The sequence below is a fragment of the Myotis davidii genome, unplaced genomic scaffold (genome assembly GCF_000327345.1).
Source record: "Myotis davidii unplaced genomic scaffold, ASM32734v1 scaffold905, whole genome shotgun sequence".
Lineage (NCBI taxonomy): Eukaryota > Metazoa > Chordata > Mammalia > Chiroptera > Vespertilionidae > Myotis > Myotis davidii.
The window spans coordinates 415,959-442,596 of NW_006295819.1; the positions used below are offsets into that span (position 1 = coordinate 415,959).

Genomic DNA, 26,638 nt, shown 5'->3' on the forward strand with positions numbered 1-26,638 from the left:
CCTCCGTTTGCTGTTCCATGTGGAGGACCAGTTGTATCTTTAGGGCTTCTAAATGGGAGGATATGAAACATCCCAAAGGTTAAACAGGCAACGGTTAAAGATGAGTAATAAAAAACAGTATAAACCAAGATCTGAGAAGGCGGGCTAGCTAAAAGGGATGACATTATATCTTTAATTGGTGCCCAGACTTCTGGGGCTAGGCTATCTCTTCCTAAAAGAGCTGTAGGGCTCTCTGATATGATTAGGAAAGCATGGGAGAAGAACAGCTCATCCCAGTTATACCCTAGAGCAGTGGTTCTCAACCTTCTGGCCCTTTAAATACAGTTCCTCATGTTGTGACCCAACCATAAAATTATTTTTGTTGCTACTTCATAACTGTAATGTTGCTACTGTTATGAATCATAATGTAAATATCTGATATACAGGATGGTCTTAAGAGACCCCTATGAAAGGGTCGTTCAACCGCCAAAGGGGTTGCGACCCACAGGTTAAGAACCGCTGCCCTAGAGGTTGAGAAAAATATCTCTTTATTGGCCTTCCAGACACACCTATAATGGTTATTGCTTCTGATGATTAACTGACCAGGGTTAGAGAGAAGTATGGAGAAAGTGGCTCCTGTGTCAAGGAGGAAATTAATTTCCTTGTCCCCAACTCTCAGGCTTACCCTGGGCTCCTAGATGGAAATAATGACAATCTAGTGAGGGGCCTGGTTGGGAGACCCTGGGCCCTGTCAGTCCTGTTGTGCCAGCTGGGTCACCAGCCCTGACCCAAGAAACCTCCGTCTCAGGGGACAGTCCAACTTCCATTGGTTTCCTTGACAGACAGGACGGGGCTTCAGGGGTCCACTATGCCTCTTGGGGCAATTCCAGTGCATATGTCCAACTTGGCCACACTTGTGACAAGTGAACGGGACTGCCCTTTTGCCTCCGGGCTCTGACTGGGGGCTCCTGCTCTCCCTAAGCGTGGCACAAAGAGCCTCCATCTTGGCCTGGCTTCTCCTGTCTTTTCTATCTTCTTCCTCCTGGTCTCTATTATACAACACAGAGGTGGCGACTTTCAGGAGATCGTCTAAAGTGCTCAAAGGGCCAATGACCAATTTCTGCAATTTCCTCCTGATGTCTGGGGCTGATTGAATAATGAATTTGTCCTTTAAAATCAACTGTCCCTCTACTGAACCTGGGGTTAGATTGGTGTGCTTCACCAATGCCTCTCTAAGTCTCTCTAAAAATGTGGAGAGATTCTCATTAGCCTCCTGGCAGATGGCAGTTAGTTTGGAGTAATTAATAAGCTTAGACTTGCTTCTTTGGAGGCCTTCTACTGTGCAGGCCTGACAGTGTCTTATTTTCCACATCTCGACTTCAGGCTCCCACCCTGGGTCTGCACTAGGAACTGCCTCAGACCCTGTCAAGTATCTTTCTTTCTCATTGGGGTTTGTAATGTCTCATACACAGGAAATGTAATAACTATTGCCGAAGTCTCAAGCTTCTGCTAAAACTTTTTCTTTCTCTGTGTGGGACAAGTTTTGCTTTAGAAGGTTCATAAAGTCCCCGTAAGATACATCAAATACTTGACTGATTTTCTGAAAGGCCTCAATATAATTATCAGGATTATTGGAGAATCTCCCCAGGTCTTTCTTTATCTGGCTCAGGTCTTTAAGGCTTTCGAAAGGGACCTGAACTCTGATGCTCCCAAATTCACCCCCCTGCTCTATCAGGGGGAAGAGACCGTCCGGGCACCCCCATGGAGGGAGGGCCCTGGACATCCGCCTTTCCGCTGGCAGAGGTATTGTCACTGGACACCCAGGATGAGGGTGGCAAAACACTTCACCTGGGGGTTCAGATGGAGGGTAAGAGGGCTTTGGTGGCATTATAGCCTTTTCCTCTGGCAGGTTTTGGGCTTCTATTGCCAGGAGGGAGGGTTCAAGTTTGCAGTTATTGTGTAAGTCTGGCTTGTCTCTTAGAACAAAGAAAGTTCGGACATAATGGAACTTCTGACCATTTTTCTTCCTTCCTACAGAAAAGATCTAATCGTAAGATGATGTTATACTTGAGGCTTCCCTCTGAGGGCAAACTCTCCCAAGTTAGCTAGTTTGTATTTGGGCCAAACCTGAGTACAGAAAAAAATCAGGCACTTTTTCTTTAAGGTTTGTGGGTCAAACTCATTCTTGAGAATACATTTTAGTGGACTATCTTTAGGTAGTGTAGAGAACACACTTCTCATCGTTCAAAGTGAAGAGGTTTGAATTACAGAGAAATTCCTGGCTGATGCATCATTTTGAAATGGAATTTTTGGACTGGAACCCGGATTCTTTGTCCGCCAGAGTCAAAGAATGAATCCACAGACAGAGGGTGGTATAGCAAAGGTGGAGAATTATTGAAGAACAACTACAGACTCCCACATGAGGAGAGGGGAAGAGTCCCACAGAATGGACTCCCATGTGGGGAGGGGGAAAAGGGTCCCCTACCATGCTTTTTATGTTAATTTTTAGAACCATGCTTCTTCCTCTCCTTAGTGTGCCTTTTAGAGGATGAAACTAGAAACCTCTCTAGTTCACCACCTTATAAGAGTATACAGCCATTCATCCATATATTCAATAAATATTTATAGAATGCCTATTATGTTCCAGGCACTGTGCTCTATGCTGAGGATAACAGAAGTGAACAAAACAGACTGAAATTCCTGTCCTCCTGGGGCTTCCACCAGTGGAGGTAGACAGAAAACAAAACAAGTAAAATCTAGTGCATATCTGATGGTGATAAGTGATGTGGGTGATGGTGATAATGGTATAACTTAAAATAGGACACTAAAGGAAGACATTAACATCCAGTAGATGATGAGTAGAAAGTGTGAGGAGGTGATGGAGTGAGCCTCACAAATATCTGAGGGCAGTTTTCCAAGCAAGAAGAATCACAAAAGCAACACTCTGAGCAGGAAATTAATTGGTGACTTGAAAAACAGCAAGGAGGCCACTGGCCTGAGCAAAGGGACTAAATGCGAACCAGAAGAGGGCAGAAAGGGACCACCATGTAGGGACAGTGCACAGACTTTACATTTTTCTCTGAGTGAGATGGGAAGACACTAGTGATTTTTAGCTTAAAAAACTGGCATAATGCGTGTGTTACATGCTATTGAATCAGGTCCAAGTCCTGACAACCTTATGAATGGGTGATTCCACAATGTTCTGTCCTCAACAGCCCTGATCCGCTCCTGCCGATTCATGCTTATGGCTTCTTTTATGGAATCATCCATCTCATATTAGGTCTTTCTCTTTTCCTGATGCCTTCTATTTTTTCCAACATTACTTTCTCAAGAACCCTGTTTTCTCATGATGTGCTCAAAGTGAGACAGCTTTAGTTTTGTCATTTTTTGCCTCCGGGGATGTTTCCGGTTTAATTTGCTCTAAAACCCACTTGTTTATCTTTTTGGTGGACCAGGGTATCCATAAGTCTCTCCTCCAACACCACCTTTCAAGTGAATCAATTTTTTTTTAATCATCCCTTTATACTAGCCCAACTTCCGCATCCACAGATAGTAATTGGGAATTTGAGGATGTGGATGATCTTATCCTTGGTCTGTAATGAAACATATTTACTCTTGATGATCTTTCCTAATTCTTCCACTGCTGTTCCTCTGAGTCTCAATCTTCTCATGAATGTTTGTATCCAGGCATAATGATGTAAAGAATCATTTCAATTAGTATATTGAAACTAGAGCTGGGGCAGGGGGTGGAGGGCGGGGCAAGGATACTTGAGAGACCAATTAAGAAACTATTGCAATAATCCATGTGTGGTATGCCTGTGGCTTGTATTATAGGTATTGAGAAAGAGTCAAATTCTAGATCTATTTTGAAGGTAGAGCCAACAAACTTTGCTCATAGATTAAAGGTAGGGGCGATATGAAAGAGAACCAGAGATGACTCTAAGGCTTGTGGCTTGGGAAAGGAGACGAATTGACAAGATTGAGGGAAACACAAGTTTGGGATAGAGAAGAGTTCAGTTTGGAATGTGCTAAGTTTGTGTTCTTTCTGCATGGTCACCATTGAGCTGTGAGGAAGGAAGCTGGCACATGAACCTGGAAATTAAGAAAAAAATCCAGGCTGGAAATATAAATGTGTGTTGTAAACACATATTAATGTGTTGGTGTTACTGCACTGTCTAGATGAGATCATGGAGAGGGAGTTTAGATTCAGGAAAGGTTTCTCTGAGACACTCCAATACTTAGAGGTTGAAGAGTTGCAGAAATTGCAGTGAAGAAGACTCAGGAGGGGCAGCCATAAGATTGGAGGGAAATGCAAAGCCAATTAGAAAAATGTTTCAAGGGAAAGGGACTGATCAATTCTGTCAGGTTGTACCAAGAGAACTCAAGTAAGCTAGAGACTGAGCAGTAACTACTGGATTTTACAGCATGAAGGTCATTGGTAACCTTGATTAGATGTTACCTTGAATCTTTATTTGTTTGCCTGACTTGTTTTTTCAAAAAAGTAAAAACTATTTAAAATCTCCAATTTACTATTGCATTGATGTAATTTGTCCTTGTGTTTCCTTTTTTCTTTTCTTTATATATTTCCCTGAAACATAGTTTGGCTCATAAATTTTTCCAATATTTTTATTATCACTGAACTTCCTTCTTAACAAAAAAAATGTATTTTTTATTTAATGCTTTCAAATTGAATTCTACTTTATCTTGTTGTGATCTCTAAATTAATACCTTTCAGAATTAAAACAAAATCAGATGAAGTCCAGAGATGTTGCAACAGAAATGAAAGAAAAATGTAAAGTACTACTTAAAGAAATCATCTTTAGGTTTTCATAAATAAGCAAGTAGAAAAAAGGAGACATTTGAAGATACTTTATTTTGATGATAAGGAAATCTCACATAAAAGTCTTCATTATTTTATTAATTCATAAAAAGTACTGAAGTCATTTAGAATTAAAAAATTCACACCAAACCATAAAGACATATTTTGTCTTCTCTTCACCCTGTAATGTGAACAAAAATATATTAAGTATTAATTAAATGAGTAAGTGCAGAAGGTAACTGGTTCTATTATTTGATATCAGAGAAATATTAGATAAATAGGAAGTTCTGATGGCAGTCCCTGAGGCCTCTGAATCAGCCTCAACAAATTTTGAGTTAGCTGAGTCACTAATTAACATTTTAGGCATAATTTTGTTTCAGTATCTTTAAAATAAAGATTTTTTTATTGAATTGCATTTCTTTGGTAGGAAGAGCATTTAATGGTAGTTGTTAGGATGTATTTCACTATAGAGTGATATTTGGGGAATATCAACAGTATTTAGCTTTGTCTGAACGTTTTGTTACCTGAGATAATTTAAACTCCCAAAGCAGCACGAGTTTTTGAAATCAGTTTTGGACCCTGCAAATTAAGAACAAATAAGAGTCATTAGATCAGCGGTTCTCAACCTGTGGGTCGCGACCCCTTTGGGGGTCAAACGACCCTTTCACAGGGGTCACCTAAGACCATCGGAAAACACAAATATAATTACATATTGTTTTTGTGATTAATCACTATGCTTTAATTATGTTCAATTTGTAACAATGAAATTGGGGGTCATTACAACATGAGGAACTGTATTAAAGGGTCACGGCATTAGGAAGGTTGAGAACCATTGCGTTAGATAAAGAAATTAGTTACTGTTCTAGTCATACAGTTAATTCCCCACTATCCAAGGGTGATATCAAAAGTTTATAGATGAACCAAGTTAAAAATAAAGATATACATTTCTGATGCCAACAAGCTGGGACACTGGCAGTCAGAGAGAGAGAAATATCCATTCAGATCAATAGTAGATTTTGTTTCGCCTACACTAATTTCTGTACACACTCAAGCACATTTAATTATATTATCTATTGAAAAGCTCAAGATTTCCAAGTATTATATATCTTTGGGATTTATATTAAAAAATCTAAACTTTTACACTAGGAAATAGACAAAATTGGCAAAAAGGCTAAATTATACAATATATTTTTTAAATGTAGTGATGCTATATTTAAATGTTTAATAATATAAACTAAAGACTTACAAAATGTAGCCAGTTACAAATACAGCCAAAATTGCTAAATAATTAGATTATGATAATTCCTAACTAGTACTCTGTTGATATTCAAAGCTATGCTTCCTAAGGAGTTCAAATATATTTTCTGTAAATATTCCCCCAGGATCCTGTTTGCACATTTCATTTGCTAATAATCCACTTAATATATTCATCTGAACAGATAAATTTTAGGTCAGAAACTACTTAAATTATCATCAATCAATTATATATTCAATTTATTATTTTATCTACTAGGAAATAAATCAAAATTAGTAATTTTCTTAATATATTTAAAATCATACTACTTCCTAATATTTGGTGAGAAAACTGTGATTATTTTTCAAATGTCACATAATTCTTCAGTCTATTTCTAGATGAAATTTACATCTCTCTGGCATTATTTTCAAGGTATAGATCAGTGGGGTGTTCTTTTCACTATTCATTGCAGAAAATCCTGTACCAAGTGTTCTGAGTGTGAAAATGAGCTGCACATACCTCTTCTGCAAAGCAGACTTCCTGTTCTTGACCTTGGCAGCACTTTTCCAGTAGGCCAGAGAAATCTGCAATGACAGCTTCAAGTTGTTCCTCTGATATTTGTGGCTTTTGCTTCACAAGGTTAATGAGAAACCTATGATTTAAAACAAAACAAAATACGAGAGAAGTCTGTTATGCAATGATATTTTTCTAAAGCCTTCCTCATAGAGAATATTCAGAGTCTTGGCAACCCTCACCATAAACCCTCTTTCCATCAGCCCGTAACCAGACTTAGCTCACTTGTCTAATACTTTCATTAGAAAGACATCTAGAAACATGCCAAGTGTTCCACTGGTCTGCATTTGTGCAGATGATAGAGGAAACATTATTTAATAGTCCCACCACACTTAAATGTAGTGAAATACGGTCTATTTCTTAATTATCCAGAATATTGTTTCTGATTCTCTCTTCTTAAATGCCCAGATTTCCCAACTCCTGCAATTCATAGTTATGACACCCTTACCTGTGCACTAGCAATACTAACTGCCTGCTCTACTCATTGAGCAGTGCTTTCATGTTGGAATTAATGTTGGATGGAGCAAGAGGAAAGGCCTGCCAGAAGAGATAGCATTCTTACAGTACCTTGCAACATACTCCAGATTTTAACAGAGAAAAAAGGGAAGACCAGGTTTTCCAAAATGAAGGAAGACCATTTACAAAACAGGCGAGTATTAAAATGCATCGGGATTTGGAGACCATGTGTTTCATTGACTTACATTACCATTACAGAATGCCTCCCACAATTAATTAAAACGTGCACTCCATTTCTAAACACCCATACTTCATGGCTGAATTAAATATAGTTATTCTTTTCAAAGAGTAAATTATGTGAAAAAAGATTCAGTGGTGTTTTGGAATGAAAGTACCCAGACTTATTGTAAAGATATATCCTAATTCCATAAAATAAATTGCCCATTTTCCTCAGTCCCAAAATAACATTACCACAATGGTGTCAGTAGAGACTGCATTGACAAACAGGGAATTGTCTGCCTTACTGAGTTTTTCCAGCTCTACATCCCAGTGAAGCTGTGAAGTCACTGAGAGAAGACTATTTTGAAAGCCACTTTCAGTGCTTTGAGTAATACTGTTCTCCTGAGGAGCCCAAGAGTGTTGGGTGTGTAGCATAGAAATATCAACTGCTACTTGGTGTTGTCAGCCTTCTCCATGTTATCAAATAACAATTTCTTACTGTTGCTTCATTGTTTGCAGTGCTACACCCTGAGCTTGGCACAGATCCTTATGGAAGATGAACTTGTCATCAGAGAATGGTGGAGGGACATATGTTTCATCCACCACCAAGCTGCTGAAGCATGGCCTCCTGTTGGCATACGAAGAAGTGCAGCACTGGCCAACAGCAGCGTTTATAGGCGTCTCTCCATGCCTGATGCATAATTGGCCAATAATAACGTCCGCCTAGTTAGGAGAATGGGAAAAGAGAAAGCAAGGGGATTGAGCATTATCCATAAAATAGATTCAGGTTTCCAGAAAATCATTGCAATAATTTTTAATGTATTATAGCTTAATTAATATTATAAGAAAATGTGCTGTCTGTGTAGGATAATGTATTGCTACATTGTAGATTCTTGTTTACCCATTTATTTGGGATGAACCTCAGCATTTAGTGACAGATGTTCTATAGGTAATGTTGAAGGTAGTCTCTTCAACTCTATTTTAATTCTTTGAAAGATGCTTCCAAAGGGGAAAACGTATCTTCCCTGACCTAAGAAATCAATACATGGCTTACATTTTCCTTGTTATGTGGTTGAGTTCTCTATTTTACTTTTGGGACCAAAGAATCACCTTCTGAAGATAAGAATAGCACAAACTTAGTCACTGCATGTGTGTGTGCGTGCGTGTGTGTGTGTGTGTGTGTGTGTAAGGCTTTCCTAATGTGGAATCCTCCTACCTTCCATACTCTGGAGCTATTTTTAAGCACTTACTAATAACTTGTATTAAGGGCCAACATACTTTTTGTGCACACTAGGTCTTAGGCTAGTCCTAATACAAGTGGGTTAGGCACATTATGTCGTGACAGCTGTCTTATGAGGATGGCACGATTTTTATTCTCCAATGCCAGATAAAAATGCTCAAGCATAGTGAGGTAACTAGCTTCCCCCGTGTGAAATGACTAACAAGTGTTGAAAGTGCGAAAGGACTGTAGTTAGGAGTCCCTCCCCCCCCCACCCCAGAACACACTCTTGAACCATTGCACTATCCTACATTCCTGCATCCTCCCAACATATCCTATGTAATAAAAGGCTAATATGCAAACAGACTGAACGGCAGAACAACCAGAACCAAACAACCTAACAACCAGTCACTATGACGTGCGCTGACTACCAAGGGGTATGTGCAGAACATGGTGGGCTTTAGCTGCGGCAGGATGGTGGAGCAGGTGAGCAGAAATGCCAGACCAAGGTGGGGCATCAGTTGCTGTAATTGGGGCGAGCCTCTGGTGGTTACTGAAAATTCTTTGCCTCATGCACTGCAGTCTCACCCAGCTGCTGACACCAGAGCTGCCGCTCGCACCCACTGCCAGTGCCAACCCCACTCGCACCCACAGCTGGCACTGGTCCTGATCACTCGGTGCCATCAGCAGGTACGAGCAGCAGCTGCTGGCCCTAATCGTCCCTGAGGGCTTCTACACCTCCCCCTGCTCCTGAGGGGTGATCAGGGCAGCAGCCACTGTTTACATCCACTGACAGCACCAGCCCCACTCACATCTACTGATGGCACTGGCCCCAATCACTCCATGCCTTCAGCAGGTGCGAGTGGGATTGGCACCATCGGCAGTGGCAGTGGCGGTGGGAGCAGTGGCGGGAGTGGGGCTGCCAGCAGACAGGGGACCAGGGGCCGTGGTGGGAGGGGCCAGGTGGGGGTGCGGAGGATGGGCCGAGACCTGCCCCTGTGCCTACTACAGCCTCGCAGCCCACAGTAGTTTTCAAAGTACACAAATTCGTGCACTGGGCCCCAAGTGGAATTCAATAAAAAAACTAAGATAATGCTTAATCACAAGAAATTCTCCTTTTCCTTCTAGTCTCTGGTGAAAAGTCCCAAGATATGAAGACTAATTGGCAAATCACTCCCCATCATTAAAAAGAGAAAAGGGGAAATATTTGTATACAATTTTGGTCATAATTGTGACTTTAAAGAAAAAGATATTTTAAAAAACCTGTAATCATATGTAGGACACTGGTGACATCAGTCATTTTACTACTGAGAACATGGGACTTACCCTGTTCTGTACCCTGCACACAAAAGGGAACAACTTACTCCTAAAATCGCAATACGATTATACTACAAAGGATAAAAGTATAAGTATGGCTAAAAATAACATGACTAATTTTAATCCATCAAAAATGAAGCCTTTTTTTCTTTCTTTTCAACATTAAAGTGAATATTTAGTGAACAAAACAAGGAAGTCATGGAGTGAATGATGTGTTGGCCATTCTCTCCTCCCTTTATGAAAAGCTTGCTCAGACATTGTTGAATAAACTGGTTGCATTTCCACCCGCCATTCTAGAACAGGAAGCCTAGCCACATGCTAACTGGTCAGAGCTGGGTTCTCACACCCCTTTCGACTAAATGAGTACGTCTACTAAAGTCCCCTCCGCATTGGTTTCTACCATTTCCCCTGCATGGGAATTTTGAGGCCCTTTCAGTCACACAGGGCAGACACTAGATGAAACTACCAGGGGTGGGCAAACTTTTTGACTCGAGGGCCACAATGGGTTCTTAAACTGAACCGGAGGGCCGGAACAAAAGCATGGATGGAGTGTTTGTGTGAACTAATACATGTTAACACTGCTGCAACATCATTACATAAAAGGGTATGGTCTTTTTTTTTTTTTTAGTTTTATTCATTTCAAACGGGGCGGATCTGGCCCGCGGGCCGTAGTTTGCCCACGGCTGGACTAGGCAAAACACTCACCGCTCCCTCACCACAGGCCAGTTGTTTCTCCTCACTGAGCCTGCAACAGGTGGCTGCTGCACTTGCCATTTTTCTGGTGTAGGTCATCAGCTCAGGAGGGGTCAGCTGAGGAGCTTTCTTTGTATAAGCAACAAGAAACCTGAAAGACATTTATCACCAAATCCTGCTGAGTCATTCACGAGTCTTTGGACTTACTTCTTCTCCAAGACAATCTTTTGGTGTCAGACAACATGAACTCAGCTCATTTTATCATCCACATGGTATTTGGACTAACTTTTGAGATTTGATTATTCTAACAACCACCCCTTATACTCCTGTTATACCAACGATCCCAATGGGAAAGCAACCCCTGGGCAGAAGGTTGACTCCTATTCCCAACCTCAGAAGTTTCATTGATTTTAACTTTGATTTTTTGGTGCTTTCATTGATTTTAACTTTGATATTCTGTCAAGACAGACTTTGACAGAATAAATAGCTTTACTGCTTGATTTGGGGGAAACCAAAGTGAGTGCCACAGATCAGACTTCACAGGCCATGCATGCTGCTTCCTGAGCTAGGGAATGGGGAGGGCTGCCTTCTCCCAGCGGAAATTGGGTGCTCACATTATACTGACTCCCAATCTGAAATAGGAGCTGAAATTAGAGTCAGATGAGAGACTAATGTAGATGTATATTTCCCTCACCAGTTCGTAATTTTAAATCACCAAAAATACTGCTTTAAAAAAAAACATACGCATTTTGTAAGTAATATTCTCCTAGTTTCTGAAAGAGGCCACAGCTTCGCTTTGCCAATGCTTGGTTCTCCTGGATATATTTCTCTAATTCTTCTTCCTGAAAATACAAACATTATTTCATACATTTTTTTCTCTTCCTGGACACACAACTTTGTATGTAAAAACTGACCAATAATATTTTATTCTATGATGATACCAATCTTAGAGAAAGCAATTTTAGAGGGATTTTTAAAAAATATTAAAGATGGCAAAGTTTGAATTGTGAGAATTAAAGAAAATGGACTTTGAGAAGAGTAAGTTTAAAACTTTGTGAATCACCAAGTTATTTGATGACAGAATTCAATCTTTGGATAAAGGATTGCAGTTGTTTCTATACAAATTCTTGCCTTTCTGGAGCTGTTAAAAATGAATATTATTTTTATTCTGTGCATCAAAGAACTTATGGGTAACATTTTTATTTCCAAAGTAAGCCACTAGTTGTTGACAACTTTTAATAACTACTTAATATCTAGATGATTAACTAATAGATATAACTAGCTAACCATTAGTTAATAACTAAATAATTTAAAACTAACAGCATTTTTAATGGATGATATCAATCCAGTATTTCATATTCTCCCTACAAAGCCAGAGCAATTTACCCCTTTATCCTGGCATTCAAGAGGGTTTGGGGACTGGGAACACTTCTCCAGCAACTCCTGATATCCTTTAGCAACTCTTAGAATTACTGGGACAGCAAACTTAGTATGTCTTCTCGAATATTCATAAGTAAATCTGAAATATGTGTAAAAAAAAGCATGTTATTAGAATTAAGAGATAAATTCATCCTTTGTTATATGGCAAGCAGAAATTAAAATTCAAATAAATAAACCTGGAGATCATATATAATTTAAACTATCTGCATGACAAAACTATTAGTACAAATTATAATACCCCCATTTGTTTTAAAATGCTGTGTTTTATCTTCTTTTGCAACCTTAATTTTGGCTTTTTAATTGTGGACTTTACATTCATTTATTCAACAAATATTTTTCCAGTGCTGACTCTATGCAAGCATTGCTTTAAGTAGCAGATTTTCAATAATGTATAAGATAAAATACCTGACTTCTCAAAAGTATACATTATAGGGAGCAGAAAAAAATAAACAAGAAATGTATCATCTAATTTCCAGTGGTGATAAATCAATGAAGAGAAATAAAGGGAGTTAGAAGAGAGAAAAAGAGGTAACACCTAAGTTAAAGTGTGTGGTCAAGAAAACTTCCTCTGGTAGCTCTTTTAGACCAGAAACCTGGGTGAAGGGAGCCACACAAGTATCTGGGGGAAGATCATTCTCAGCTGAGAAAATTTCTACTGCAAAGAACCTTTCCAATTGAAGAACTGCTTCAATTATATAAACAACAAGCTGTGGACATGTATGGATGTGTAAATTTAAAGATAACTTTTAGTTTACTAATTGCATTCCCAGATTATAGAAATGAGTTATGTTAGTTCTGCTACCAATAAATTGTCAATATGGGTTCTTAAATCTCGGCTTTGTTCTTATTTTGCATAATTTTATTTAGCTGTGAAAACAATGTGTGAATGTCTAATTTTAATGTAAAAATAGAGTAATATCCTCAGGGAATATTAAAGAGAAACAATTGGGCCATTATTTTCATTACTACATTAGAAACAGACTCTTAAATTTAGAAAGAACTTTGGAGATCATTATGTATAATGTCTTAAGAGCTGCACAAATTCCTCCTCTAATAGTGTCCATAGATATACACTGTACAATAAAGGAAAACCCATAGACTGCTTGTTCCCTTAAGGCAAACAGAATGAGAATATGCCCCATCAATTACAACAAATTACTAGACTGCAAATGTCTCTAAAACCCTTTCTATTTTCTTAGAAAAATAAAACATGAATTCAATAAATAGCAAATAAACTGTCCCAATAAAAGTCCTTTTATCTAGCATTAACTATTACATTACATTGGGGGTGGGGGGCGTAAAATGTGCACAGTGAAAAAGCACATTCTGAATCATGAGCCCTTTAAAAAAAAAAAAATTCACATCTTATGTGGAAGTTCAAAGGTGATCTTCCTATGAGTAATCCATACAGGGATGACAATGCTTCAGATTCCAGAGAAATTCATACAAAATAAAATACAGCCTAAAAAGCAAGCATTTAATAATAGTAATGGCAAAAGTCCCATCAATATAAGATAGATTTCATTCCTTATTCCTTAGTTATCTGCTCAGATATATATTTTGGCTAAGGACATTCTAGCATTATTCTCACATACCAAGCTAAAAATTCATGGCCTTCACTCCTCATTTCAACAACACAAAGCTGTCAGCTACATAATCTTTACTTGTGTGAATGTACATTGATAGAGTGTGTTTACCTTGCCATAAAGAGGTCTTTTTCCCTTGAAGAAAATTGGTTGAAATCTCTCTCTCCTAAAAACCTATTTAGAGTTGGAGATAAACCTTCAGGTTTGTCATCATTTTCTGCATGAATTATGCATTGACCAAGTTCAAGTGTGGGCAATTTGCAGCATTCTGCTATTTTACTTGACAAAGTATCTTGTTGAGAACATATGTAGAACATAATTTTTTCCTGTGATAGGAAAAATAAAGTATACATTTTAAGGTTTAATGCATAACCTCAGGGCCAGTTTCAAGGAGGGAGGGAGAGAGGGAGGGAGGGAGGGAGAGTGGGAGGAAGGAAGGAAGGAAGGGAAGGAAGGATAACAAAAGTAAGGAAAGAAGAAGACATTTTACCTTGTCTCCTATTTTAGTGCTTTCTCCCAATGTTGCCTTTCCTCACTCCTTTCTACCCATTTATTCAATTTTTTTGATAGTGGTCCGTTAAAACCTACTCATTTATTTTAATGTGAATCTTTTAAAAACAAAATATAAATGTACTCCTCAAACCAAATGACGTGCATATTTATGTATATCTTTCTATTAATGGTGAAATTTGCTGCTAAATACATTTGCTGTTGATATAGCATGGAGAGTAAACATTCTGCTCTATCTTTAACAAAACAATCTGCAGTGACCCATAATGACCTCCAGAGGGCAGTATATCAATAATGAAATAGTTCACCTAAGTGGCCAGAAAGCAATAGAATGTACACATTCACCTGACAGGACTGAACATTCTGTACATTCTCAGAAGGGACGATTAGAACCCATTATTCAGTCAGTAAAATCCAAGTTGCATGCCATATTGAACTTAATGTTTCCACTTTAAAAAAAAAAGTGGTTATGAGTTCCAAAAAATTTAAAAATTAATTTTTAAATGACTATACAAAGTAATAAAATTGTCAATTAAAACTGACCTCAAAGAAAGACAAAATAGTTCTCATTTATTGTCCCCTATCTGCATGTGAATACTTCTAAAAGGAAAAGTAAATAAATTAAGAAAATCTGTCTTGGTGGCAGCCCCCTCTCAGTTCATCTTCCCCCACTCCTTACACCAGGGTCTCTGCCTGTGCTCAAAAACTGTCACTCTCCCTGCAAGTTGTGACTCCTTGCTGACTTCCAAGACAAGCTCAGTCAAATCGCCAGTGAAACGAACATTTTACCCTCACTTTCCACCTTCTAGAAACCATGTTTAAGCCCCCTTAGAGAAGAAGGTATATCATAGGGACCAGAGAGGGAGTGATTTGGGAATAGACAGGCCTCTCATACAATATCTAGGAAGCCTAGGGTTGGCCAAAATAGACCAATGCCACACTGCTCAAATTGTGACTGATATGGCATTCTCCACAGATTCTGTTGTTGGGGTGGTTTGGTCTTGGTTTTTAATTTTCCTAGAACCCTTCATTTGCACCTCTCTTTGGAATGGCTATAGCTTTACCTTATAGAATAGTTTCTGTGTTACTTTGTTGTAGTCATATACTAAATATATCCTATATAATAAAAGGAAAATATGCAAATTGACTCTAACGGTGGAACGACTGGTCACCATGATGCGCACTGACCACCAGGGGGCAGATGATCAACACAGGAGCTGCCCTGTGGTGGTCAGTGTGCTTCCACAGGGGGAGCGCCGCTCAGCCAGAAGCCAACTCATGGCTGGTCAGCACAGTGGTGGTGGCGAGAGCCTCTCCCACCTCTGCAGCAGCGCTAAAGATGTCTGACTAATGGCTTAGGCCCACTCCCCAGTCGCATATCCCCTGGGGGGTCCCGGACTGCGAGAGGGTGCAGACTGGGCTGAGGGATCCCCTCCCCCCACCAGTGCCCGAATTTTTGTGCACCAGGCCTGTAGTTAATATATAATAGAGTGTCTCCCAGGTGCCAGGCATTGTGCTGGCAGCCTATGGAGATAACAATAAACAAAAGACAATGCCTACCCCAAGGAGGTCATCTGTCTTAGCTCTCATATCAGTCTATAAATGCCTTGAGGTCAGCATGTGCATTGATGACAAATGTCCTTTACAGTGGCTATTGCATAGGAATTATTTCATATGTCTTTGTCAAATGAAAAAAAAAAAACAGATGTAAACCAAATATATTACAAGTAAAGAGTCTGCCCCCCCCACCCCAGATCTGATGTGGAGGCCTTCTGAGATGGTTCCATCTCCTTCAGGAGTAAGAATGAATGGGTGGTGAACTCACAAAAGGAGAACATCCCTTAAGTGAAGGGCAGGATCAACAAAAGACCATTTGCTTCACTAGCACCAATTGTAACTTCACTGAGTCAGCTAGCTACCATCGCCTGTGACCAGCTCAAGTCAGACCGCCTTCCCCCGTTTAGAACGAGAGCAATAGAAAGAATAGGGAGTGGAAATATGTGTTTTCTTTTTTTTAGGAAGCAAGACTCCTCACCGCATCCTGCAGACACTCCAGCACGTTTCCTTTGCAGCATTCCTCGTGTATGTGAGCCACATCTAGGACCAGTTTCTGAATTTCAGTAAAATTAGTTTGGGGAAACTTTTGACTCAATTTTGTAATGGTTCTAAAGAGAGAGAGAAAAAGAATTTGAAATAAATCTTGGTTATTTATCAAAATTAAATAACATTTATCAAGTGGAAATATAATTTCATTTCCAAAGACAAAGAACTGAAATGTCCTTGTTATTTCAAGAGGGACAGAAAAGTGTTACAAGTCTTGTTGGTTGCAGCAATTTCTCAAGGGAGTGGCTCGGTAATAATGACCTGGTCCCACGAAGGGTTTAGAGTGACTTGTCTTTACCTAAAACACTTCCTGGGAATTGCGATGAAACCTACCTTTTTGCTGTTCATCCTTGATGCTGAGCACTTAGGAACAGTGTAGTGAGTGGGATGAAGAAATTAAAAAAGGATAAACAAATAAGAAATGGAAAATTCCATGAGTATGACAATCATTTTTTACTTGGGAGGAAAAAAATAATAATTCTGAGAATACAGGGAGGGGTCTGTATGTGTAAATAAATAAAATGGAACAAGAAAATGGAGAAGAATAAGCATTCAGATGTGTCATCATACCAAGACATGTAGTGTGGCCCAAAAGGGAGGTGAGACATAAAAATATTTTTCCTCCTGCATTTCATTAAATTTAAAAGATATCTAGGTGAAACCCCTACTCCCTAGAGCAACTGGTGATGCTACTACTGATGAAGATAATTTTTCTTCATAAATTCACAACATTTAAATTTAATCACTTATGAATATCAAATAATAAAGTCATTATAAAAATATCTAATTTATAGTTATTACTAAGATAAATGTAAGTAAACCAGTTAATGAATCAATCTTTAAATTTCTAATAGAATGAGAGGGTAAAACGTAAATTTGACCTCTCCCAAGAAAAAATTTGTCAATCTTGGACCTAACTCTATGACTAAACACTTTAATCTAGGCTTCTATTGTGTGCAATATTCTCAAATGTGTAATTTACAAGCAAATAAGCAAAAAATATATGTGAATGCACATAATTAATACTTTTTGATTAGCAGCTCAGATGTTTCCTATACTAGAAATATTTCATCATAGAATTTGAAGAATATTTTAACCAGTGTGTAATTTAAAAACTTTTAGCAATTGCATTGAAAAGTAAAATAAAACAGGTTAAATTCACTTTAATAATATATTTTAACACCACACATCAAAAATATTATTTTAATACAGAGAACAGGTTGATGGTTGCCAGAGGGAGGAGGTGTTGGGGGATAGGGTAAAAAAAGATGAAGGGATTAAGAAGTACAAATTAATAGTTACAACATAGTCACATGGACATGAAGTACAGCATAAAGATTATAGGCAATAATATTGTATTAACTATATATGGTGCCAGTTGGATACTGGAAATAGCCAGGGAATCACTTTGTAAAATATGATTGTCTAACCAATATGCTTAGGTTAGCTTGCTGCTGGTGTCTGGCCAATCAGGGCTGAGTGAGATGGGCCAGACACAACCCTGGAGCCCTGTCACAGTCCCTTCCTGGCTGACCAACTTCCACATCTCTCCCCGGCCCTCATCGTGCACTGGTGGGGTCCCTCGGCCTTACCTATGCCCTATCACAATCTGGGACCCCTTGGGGGATGTTGGAGAGCCGGTTTCAACCCAATCCCGCAGGCCAGGTGAGGGTGCACGAATTCGTGCACCAAAACTCTAGTAGATAGATCTAATAGACTGATAGACAGATAAAGACAATTTAAAAAGGGAGAAGGCAAATATGGTAAGTGTAAGAGTTAATATGGCCAATTAAAAAATTTCAAATTTACCTTTGAGCTTTTTAGCAGCTAAGACAAGAACACAAACTTCAGTGAGTAACATTGCTTTCATCAGCCAGAATACATCCTAGCTCTTCACATATGACAATTTGTTTTTCTCCTGTGACTAGATTCTAATTGACTCAAGTGAATGTTTCCATGGGAAGCAGCAATTGACATAATGGAATTTAAAGCAGACTAGGAAGCAAAATTAATATAAAAAACTTGTACTTAAGCCAACAATATTACATGACACATCAGTGAAGACTAATCTATTTTGAAGAGAATCTAGAAAAACAGCCTATGAGGTATAATTTGATTACAGCCCAGGAATGTAAGAGTATCTAGAATAGATCAGCAGTATAAGTCTTAGATGCCCTCTTTAAGTATTTTCTCATCTAGATTAATAAATGTGAAACAGCAAATTGATCTATTAGCTTCCTTCCAATCCTAAGATTTTGTGCTTCTTAACCACATGAGCTCTCATCAAAGGAAACTGCTCACTACAACAGTGACAAAGAGAAAATGAACTTAAATTACAAAATGGTAGTTCTGCAGACCTCACCTTGTTCTCTAGATAGAACTTTAACTTACATGGCTCCGAAGGTTCGGGGTCCAAAATTTTTCATTACTGCACATACATGTTGATTTAACAAGCTACTTTCTCTTAATTCTTTTGTAATTGATGCTGCCTAAAATTCAAAGAAACAAAACATCAAGAAAGCATGTATTTTCTATTTCAGCCTCTAATAATTTCCAAAACAACAGATATAGGTAAACTGTGAAATTCTATAAAATAATTTTTTCACTAAAAATTATAAATACAATACATTTTTGTAGGACTGTATTCATTTATTCATTATTTTAAGTTGGTTTATGTGCATCTAAGCCACATAGATTTTTTAAAAATACCTTAAAATAAAAATCTTATGACTTTCATATTTGGGATAATGAATAAACAACTGTAAGACAAATTGAAACCTGATAATTTATTAAATGTCTGCTCAGTCACAAAAAAATAAGACTGTATCACAGCCTGACATTCTGGAAATAGCCCTCATTCTTTGCAAATTTTTGTTGTAGGGCTTCTGGTGGCAAGTAATTAATTGTGGGTATTATTCTAGCTCTCTAAACCGAAGAAAGCTATTTGCTTCTCTCAACCTAAGTTGTCTTGATTGTTAAATAACAATAACAACATGAGTTTGAACTGTGCAGGTCCACTTAAATGTGGATATTGTCAATAAATACCTGTACTATTTGTTATCTGTGGTTAGGAGTCCACGAATGTGGAGTGCTGATGGTATGCATTGATCTAGGCCATTTTACATAAGGAACGCCTAACCCTTACATTGTTCAAGGGTCAACTGGGTCAACTGCACTTACACCTCAAATTTGTTCTAAGGATTAAAAGAAATAATGAATGTAAAGCATTTATCATAGTTTTCTTTTCACTATTTTGTCTCTTCTTCTGTTCCTCTACTCCTATTCTATCCTCTTTTACTTTTTTCTTTTACCTCTCTTTCATTTATCATCTACATTTGTCTTTCTTTATTCCCACCAGACTCACTTCTAATAAAATAATTTGGGCTGAATGAAAGAATAAGTCAATGAATAAAAACAAAGCAAATTCAGGTTTTATAGCCCAAAGAGTGCCAGACTGCTAAAATATGTTCTATTCTGGAACTGATATTCTATACAGAGCGTATTTCCATTTTTAACTTTGGTTTTAATGAGTCATAGCCAGATGAAAGTATTGGTTCAGATATTCACACAAATCTAATACCTTTGTTTGGAAGCATTCTATTGCATTTTCGGCTTTGCAACAAAGTGGAATTATTTTGTCATAATGAGCAGCCAAAGAAAGAAGTATAGGTGCATACAGGAAGGGATGCCTCCTTGCTATCTCATAGATGTATCTGTGAAGTGAAATAGAACTATAAGATTTACAAGCACATAAAATAAGGCCATTACTGCTTAGAAGTGGACTCTGGAATATGTTTAAGAATACAGAAAACAATCATACTTTTTGTCGATGTGCTATGAAAAATTTTTCTCACTAAAAATCCTCAGGGGGAAAAATTGGACAACAGGTACCATATTCTAGTATGAGAACAAAATAGGCGGAGATGCTGACTCTGCTTCTTATTAAAGTGTCCTTTTCAGTCAGTCTACTCAAGGGGCAGCAAGGCCTGACAACCACCAAGTAAAACAGGATGGTAGATGTGTTTTTCCTCCTCAGTGCAGAATTGAATTATCTCTCTTGTCAGTCTCCAGAGCAGATTTATTCTAAGGGCAGTCCCCCTAGTTTTCTGGTTTAGGTAGCAACATAGGAGATACCAGTGATTAAGGGTTAGATACAGGCTTTCCCAACAGAGAACCTGGGTTCAAACCCCAGCTTGGGGATATACTAGCAATGTGCCCTCACCCAATTTCTTTAATCTTCTACACTTCAATCTCCTCATGTGCAAAATGGAAAGAGGAAGGAAAACGAAGAGAAAAAAGGACAAAAAGACATCACGGGCTTCTGTGAGCATAAATCTGATCACATGCGGCCAGAACACACGTTCTTGTAACATTTGTGCACAACAAATGTTAGCCATATTTGTGTATCTTATATATTCCTAGATCACATTTCTTTATTTAAAGGACATTTGTTCAAAACACCAAATATTTGACTCCGAAGAAGTCCTTTTGTGAGGTACTAATGCATCCTTGGGCAAACTGAAATGGAGGAGTAGAAGGGAAAAGCCAAGATGTATCCCAAGAGGCCACAGGGGCACTGGAGGGTCTGCTGTGTGGTCCCTGCAGCATCCCTCCGGCACGCTGTGGAAGGAAAGGAGCACTGAAAGCTGCTCACTGAACTTCCCAGGGCAGGACCCAGTGCTTCTACTTCTCCGTGTTTGAGAGTGCAACTGTCATTTGCAGGAATATTAGATCCTGCTTGGGACTGCTCCCTTTCTGGGGTTTTCATCTACCTCGGCCTTGGATCCTTACCGGTTCATGAAGGCCTCCCTGTTTTCTTTATATTCTTTACAACCCGTGACAGGTTCTGGGGGCTGGAAAGGTGGGATGGATGCTGGAGAGGCCTTTTTATGTGCGAGAAAACAGTTATGTCTTTCTTCTTCACGTTGGCTGCAGCAGTCTGAAAGTCCATACTTTTCAGAAATTTCCTTCTCGTGGCAAATTTCTTCCAGAAAGGCAGAGAGCTAGAAGAAAGATTTCTTTTTAATAAAAGACAACTGACTTTACTTTTAAAATCTGGAAAACACATTCAAATTTTTCCAATATCCAAAATCAGGACTATAGATTAAGGAAATAATTCTCCATACAAATTCCAACATATGTAGTTTTTTGTGTTTTTTTTTCTATCACCATTTATCCCCTCTTCCACCTCTACCCACTCCCTTCTCCCCCACAATCACCACACTTGGTATTATTTTTAGGCCCCCCAAAAATTTCTGAAATGGAACAAAAATAACTTCAAACATTTTCATGGGGCATAATTACAGATTTACCCAAAATATTTTAAAATGTACATTTAAGTATTTAAAATCCTTTTGTGTTGCCTTAACTTTACGAGGGTCAGATGATGCCACCAATATTCTGAAGAATGACACTGAAGAATCCTGTTTCATTCATTTCAGGGAACTTTTTATTTAGCTTTCAGAGCTGATAACATTTAGAATTTGGGCTATCTTAAGTATGTCTTCCAGTACCTAAGCTACATAAAAATCATGCCTTTAACTTTATAAAGATAAATCGCCAATCTGTGAAATTACGTTGAATCTCTTCTCTGAGATAGTTGTAATATGAAATGTATGATGTTGAATTTATACACATCCTTAAAAGATGATCAGGACAAGCCAGAAATAGAGATGCAAAACAGGAGTCTTTATTAAATCATCAAATTCATATTAAAAAGTGCTTTATATCTTTAAAAGGGCATCTGCTCTAAATATTCCAAGCTCATTGTCTTTTGGTCACTTCACCAACCCACATGACAAAGGATTCTCTGGGCATTTTGCTCCATAATTAGGGTTGTTCTAATCACTATCAAGTTCTTTTCTATATTGAAATAAAATAACAATAACTATTATTTATTGATCTTCCACATTAGAATATCCTTATACTAGAAAGAGTATTCATTATTTACCTGAAATTCAAATGTAAGTGGGCTTCAAGATTTGTTATTGCTGTTTGCTAGGTAACCTTATGAGCTGTGCATCTCGCATTCACTACAGTGCAGGGTAGAGTGTAGTGAAGCTTCCAGGGGTATCAGTGCTGCAGCCACATGGCCTAGTTGAAATCCTGGTTGGATCTGGGCTCCCTTAAACAAGTTACTGCACCGCTCTGTCACCCGGCTTCCTCAACTGGAAGACTAGCATCTATCCTTTGGATTATCATAAAGATTTAATCAATTTATATTTGCAAGCAAACCTGATATTCTGCCAATAAGCCCCAGCCAGGGTCTCTTGGCTCACTGGACAGCCATTCTGATTCATTGATGCTATGTTCTATGTCATAAAATATTTTGAGTATCGATATGTATGTAACTCTGTGCTTAATAAAAATTAATTCTATTACTAATATTATATCAATTTCCATGGTAATCCTGAAATGGAAGCTATTATTATTCCTTATTTTATAGATAAGGAAACTAAAGGTTAAAGAAGTTAAGAAATATGCCTATGATCACCCAGATACTCTTATATCAGAACATTAGCTCCTAATCACCAGGCTTATATTGTCTCTTTATAATAGTCACTCATTGTTTTCTCTTCTACCCTCTTTAGCAATTCAGAATTAATCTAATGCCTCTTTCACACAATAATTCTTCAAATATTTAAATGTGTTTCTTATGTTATCCCTGTATCTTCTCTTCTGCATGTTAAATTTTGGTCAAAAAAAAATTTGGTCAAATTTAATTTGGTCAAATAATAATTATTATTATTGTTGTTGTTGTTATGATTATTATTATTATTATTATTATTATTATTATTCACTCACCTGGTTTTCTAGACACCCTGCAGGCTGTTCATTGCCAGTGGGTTTCCCAATAACAGGCAATACATCTTTTACCATTTTGTTTACTTCCTGGTAAGTGGCTTCTTGAACAAACTGGGCAAAAAATATGGTAGCTCTGAAACAAAAATACACATGAATGCTTATGAAGCACATTATATCAAGCTTCTTTCTCTAAAGTTTAGTTTTTACTTGTTTTTGTTTCTGTTATGTTATGACCTATTTAGGGGGTAACCTTTGTTAAACATTCATGTGAAATTAAGTTCTAGCCATCCAGGAAAAATATAATCATTCTTCTTGTCCTCATTCCCCATAAATATACACATATCTATTAAAATCAAAATAAGTGAGTTTTCTATAAGAGTAGTTCCTCCTGAACACCCCCACTGGGGATCGAGCCTGCAACCTGGGCATATGCCCTGACCAGGAATCGAACCGGTGACCTCTTGGTTCCTGAGTCGATGCTCAACCGCTGAGCTACACCAGGCTGGGCTATGCTTTTATATTTTAAAAAAATCATAGGACTACCCAATTTTATTTAATTAACTAAAATTATCATTGCTTTGCATGTTTAAAGTGGATCTACACAAGCAAAACTTACAGATCAGCTAAATTCACCTCTGCAGAGCATTGGGAAGAATCCAGTATGGAAGCTGGAAAGCAAAATAAACTTCATGAAAAATGGTGTTTTCATTTGCAACCAGAAAAGTAATCATTATCACATGTAAATGTTTGTATTTAAGTTAAAGGTAAACAATTTTAGAAATAAGAAGACATTAAGGATCATCTATCCAAACATCTTAATTTTGTACTTAAGAAAACTAAGAAACAAAGTTAAAAATAATTTATAGTAGACTTAACACTAAAAATCCATATTTTATATCTTCTAATTGTTTGTTTCTCCCCTGTACTGCAATGCTCTAACAGGCTTGGAAATAAAGTGACTATAATTATTAATTTTCGCCATCCTTTTGAACATATTTACACCATAGTTTGCTTGCCCATTTGTATCCCAGTCACATTGTTTCTTCTTCAGTTAAATAACCCATTTTTCTCTAAAATAAAGAATAAAGATGTTACTTATATTACTTATTTTACCAGTCTGAGGGGGTTTTGCATGTAATGGAACCAGGATTATGGTCTGATATATATATATATCAAAGTAAATAAGTATATCAATTGAATACTGTACAAAAATGAATTCAACATGAAGACTACAAAGCATTCACAGATATTAAGCACTGCCATAATTTTGTAAACCTCTTGTAAAGTCACAAATTTATCATGCTTTTAATAATATTCACCAATTAAATATTTCCCCTATGTAGAACAGTAAGGGTGATGAATAAATTAAGACAAATGAATAAATTCAAATTTAAGAATTTTGATATAGAGAAAAGACATAAAAGTAAAACAAAATATCTTACCTATTCCATATGCATTGTTATGCGTTGTTCTGGATTCAGTAGCATTTAGTAGGAAAATTAAAAGAATTGATACCACCCACTTCATGGTTATTAGTTATTCCGTTGTTGTTGGCAAAGGTCAGGCAAGAATACTGAAAATCATGCTGAAATTCTTTTATACCCTCCTCAAGCAATGCCTGTTAACTAGTAATCTTTTATTGGTGCATCTGTTACTTTATTTCCTTAGGTTGAAATGGACCACTTGCCAATAATTAACAGCACAGGGATTATTTGTATTTAATGTCCAAGGACACAGGCCTCCTTTGGGTGGAAAAAGAAAAAAGCAACTTGAAAATTCATCCCATGTTGAAAATATAACAAATATTCTTTTCAAACTATATAATAATCAAAGAGATAATTTTTCCCTAAATTGTACAATAATTAATTCCTTTCAAATTAAAAAATGAATGAAACTATAAAGCAAAGAAACCAAACTTTGCATGAAATTCAACTAAATCTATCAATTCATTAAAAAATATTAATTGAAGGCCTATCACATGCCATGCTCTGGACACAATGACCAACTCAGGCTTTCTCTGAAGAACCATTGATTAATTATTATGTTGCTGTTTAGCTCAAAATTCCATTTCACCTGATTCATATGCCAACAAGGTCAATTTTTAAAGTATTTGGCATACTGTGTATGGCTTGACATAGAAAGCTTAGAGAGCAAACCCTCACAAACCAAGTCCTATCTTCATTTTATTTGTTACAAAATAATTTTGTATGTGTGTCAAACTTTGAAGTGGGTTCATTTAGCAACTCAAGATAATTATGTTAGTACTCAATAAAGTGCACTTACAAATGCCACCTGATTCTAAGAGTTCATCTCATATCTTCCTTGTCTATGAGGGCTGCACATGAAAATCACTAGAGTAACTACTAAAATTATCAGTGCCCTAGACTGTATCCCAGACAAATTAAATCAGAATTTTTTGGAGTTGGGACCCACACAATAGTTTTTTCTAAAGCTTCACAGATGATTCACTATTCTACAGTTAATATTTAAAAATCAAATCAGCTCTGGTAGGAAATAAGTAGGATACATTCATAAGGTGGAATAATATGCAGCCTAAAATAATTTTGTGAAATAATATTTGATGATATGGAAATATGCTCAAGGCTGGATAATCCAGTCTCATCACTCATCAAAAGATTTGAGGGGACGTATGTAAAAAGCCTGGCAAATAATAGGACTTTATAAAATTTTGATTATTTCAATATTATAGATATGGATATAAATAGACACATAGTTATAAATAATATGTGTACATTAAGCTAGAGGTGTGCTGTGACAGTTACCAGTCTCATTCACCAGGACCCTGATAAGACTAAACTAGGAGTAACAGCTTCACTGTCAGTCTGGGTTTTTGTTTTGTTTTGCTTTGTTTTGTTTTGTTTTGTTTTGTTTTGTTTTGGATCTTTCCTCTGATACTGTGCTGGTTTTGTGTCTTCCTTTAACCTCCCTCCATGTTCTCCCTCACCAAGCCGACTTCTGCCATTTTTCACCATATGATCAGAATGGCAGTGCAGTTTCATGGTTAAACATGTGGGCTCAGGACCAGGTCTGAATTTTTGCCCCATCACTTATTGCTGCATGACTTTGGATGAGTTATTTAAATTTCTCTGGGCTTTTTTTATCATCCATAAAATGAGGATGGTAATGGACCTCTTTCATGAATGACTGGGGATGAAATAAATTAATGAGCATAGGAGGCTCAGAAGAGGGCCTCGCGCAGAGTAGCACGTCGTAGATAGGAGTTTTATTTATTCACTTAAGAAGAACATGAAGTCTGTATACCCAGCACTGAAATTGGATTAGAATAATCAGTAACAAGAAACAGGCACCATCCCACTCTTGCTACATTGAGCATCTCATGGGAGAAACAGACAGTTATGTCAGCAATCCCAGAACAGTGTGATGGATGCAATGATAAGAAGAGTGAAAAAAGAAACACCTGACATCTTTAGAGGGTGTCAGGTAAGTCTTCCTGGAATAAGTAACATTGTACTGGACATCTGAAGAAAAACTAGAGGTGAGCCAAATAAAGAGGGAGGGAAACATGTCCAGGCAAATGTAGAAAATCGTGGAAACATCCCCTGGTGAGGGCAAGCATGGTGTATATAAAGAACTGGAAGACATGTACTTTCAATAAAGTACAAAGTTTAAAGATGAGAAAATTTATTCCATGAAGGACATTTTTC

At 37.6% G+C, this 26,638-nt stretch overlaps 1 protein-coding gene across 1 annotated transcript; it reads right to left on the reverse strand.

Annotated features, from left to right (window-relative positions):
• Positions 1-4,826: 4,826 nt before the first annotated feature.
• AFP (alpha fetoprotein) lies at positions 4,827-24,513 on the reverse strand. Its single transcript, XM_006770657.2, has 15 exons — positions 24,395-24,513; positions 23,569-23,620; positions 22,953-23,085; positions 20,940-21,151; positions 19,729-19,861; positions 18,540-18,637; positions 16,081-16,210; positions 13,647-13,861; positions 11,896-12,028; positions 11,254-11,351; positions 10,522-10,660; positions 7,780-8,003; positions 6,552-6,684; positions 5,323-5,377; positions 4,827-4,979 (listed from the first exon to the last, which is right to left on the reverse strand). The coding sequence occupies exons 1-14, from the start codon at positions 24,477-24,479 to the stop codon at positions 5,333-5,335; spliced, it is 1,830 nt and encodes a 609-aa protein (XP_006770720.1). The 5' UTR covers positions 24,480-24,513; the 3' UTR covers positions 4,827-4,979; positions 5,323-5,332.
• Positions 24,514-26,638: the final 2,125 nt, after the last annotated feature.

Excerpts from the sequence above, each read along its gene's own strand:
- AFP (XM_006770657.2), bottom strand. The coding sequence starts at position 24,479 with ATGAAGTGGGTGGTATCAATTCTTTTAATTTTCCTACTAAATGCTACT. Across the intron at positions 16,211-18,539 it reads CCCCGAACCTTCGGAGCCAT|AACCATTACAAAATTGAGTC; the intron begins GTAAGTTAAAGT and ends CTCTCTCTTTAG. Across the intron at positions 12,029-13,646 it reads AAAGACCTCTTTATGGCAAG|ATTTACTTATGAATATTCGA; the intron begins GTAAACACACTC and ends CACATATTTCAG.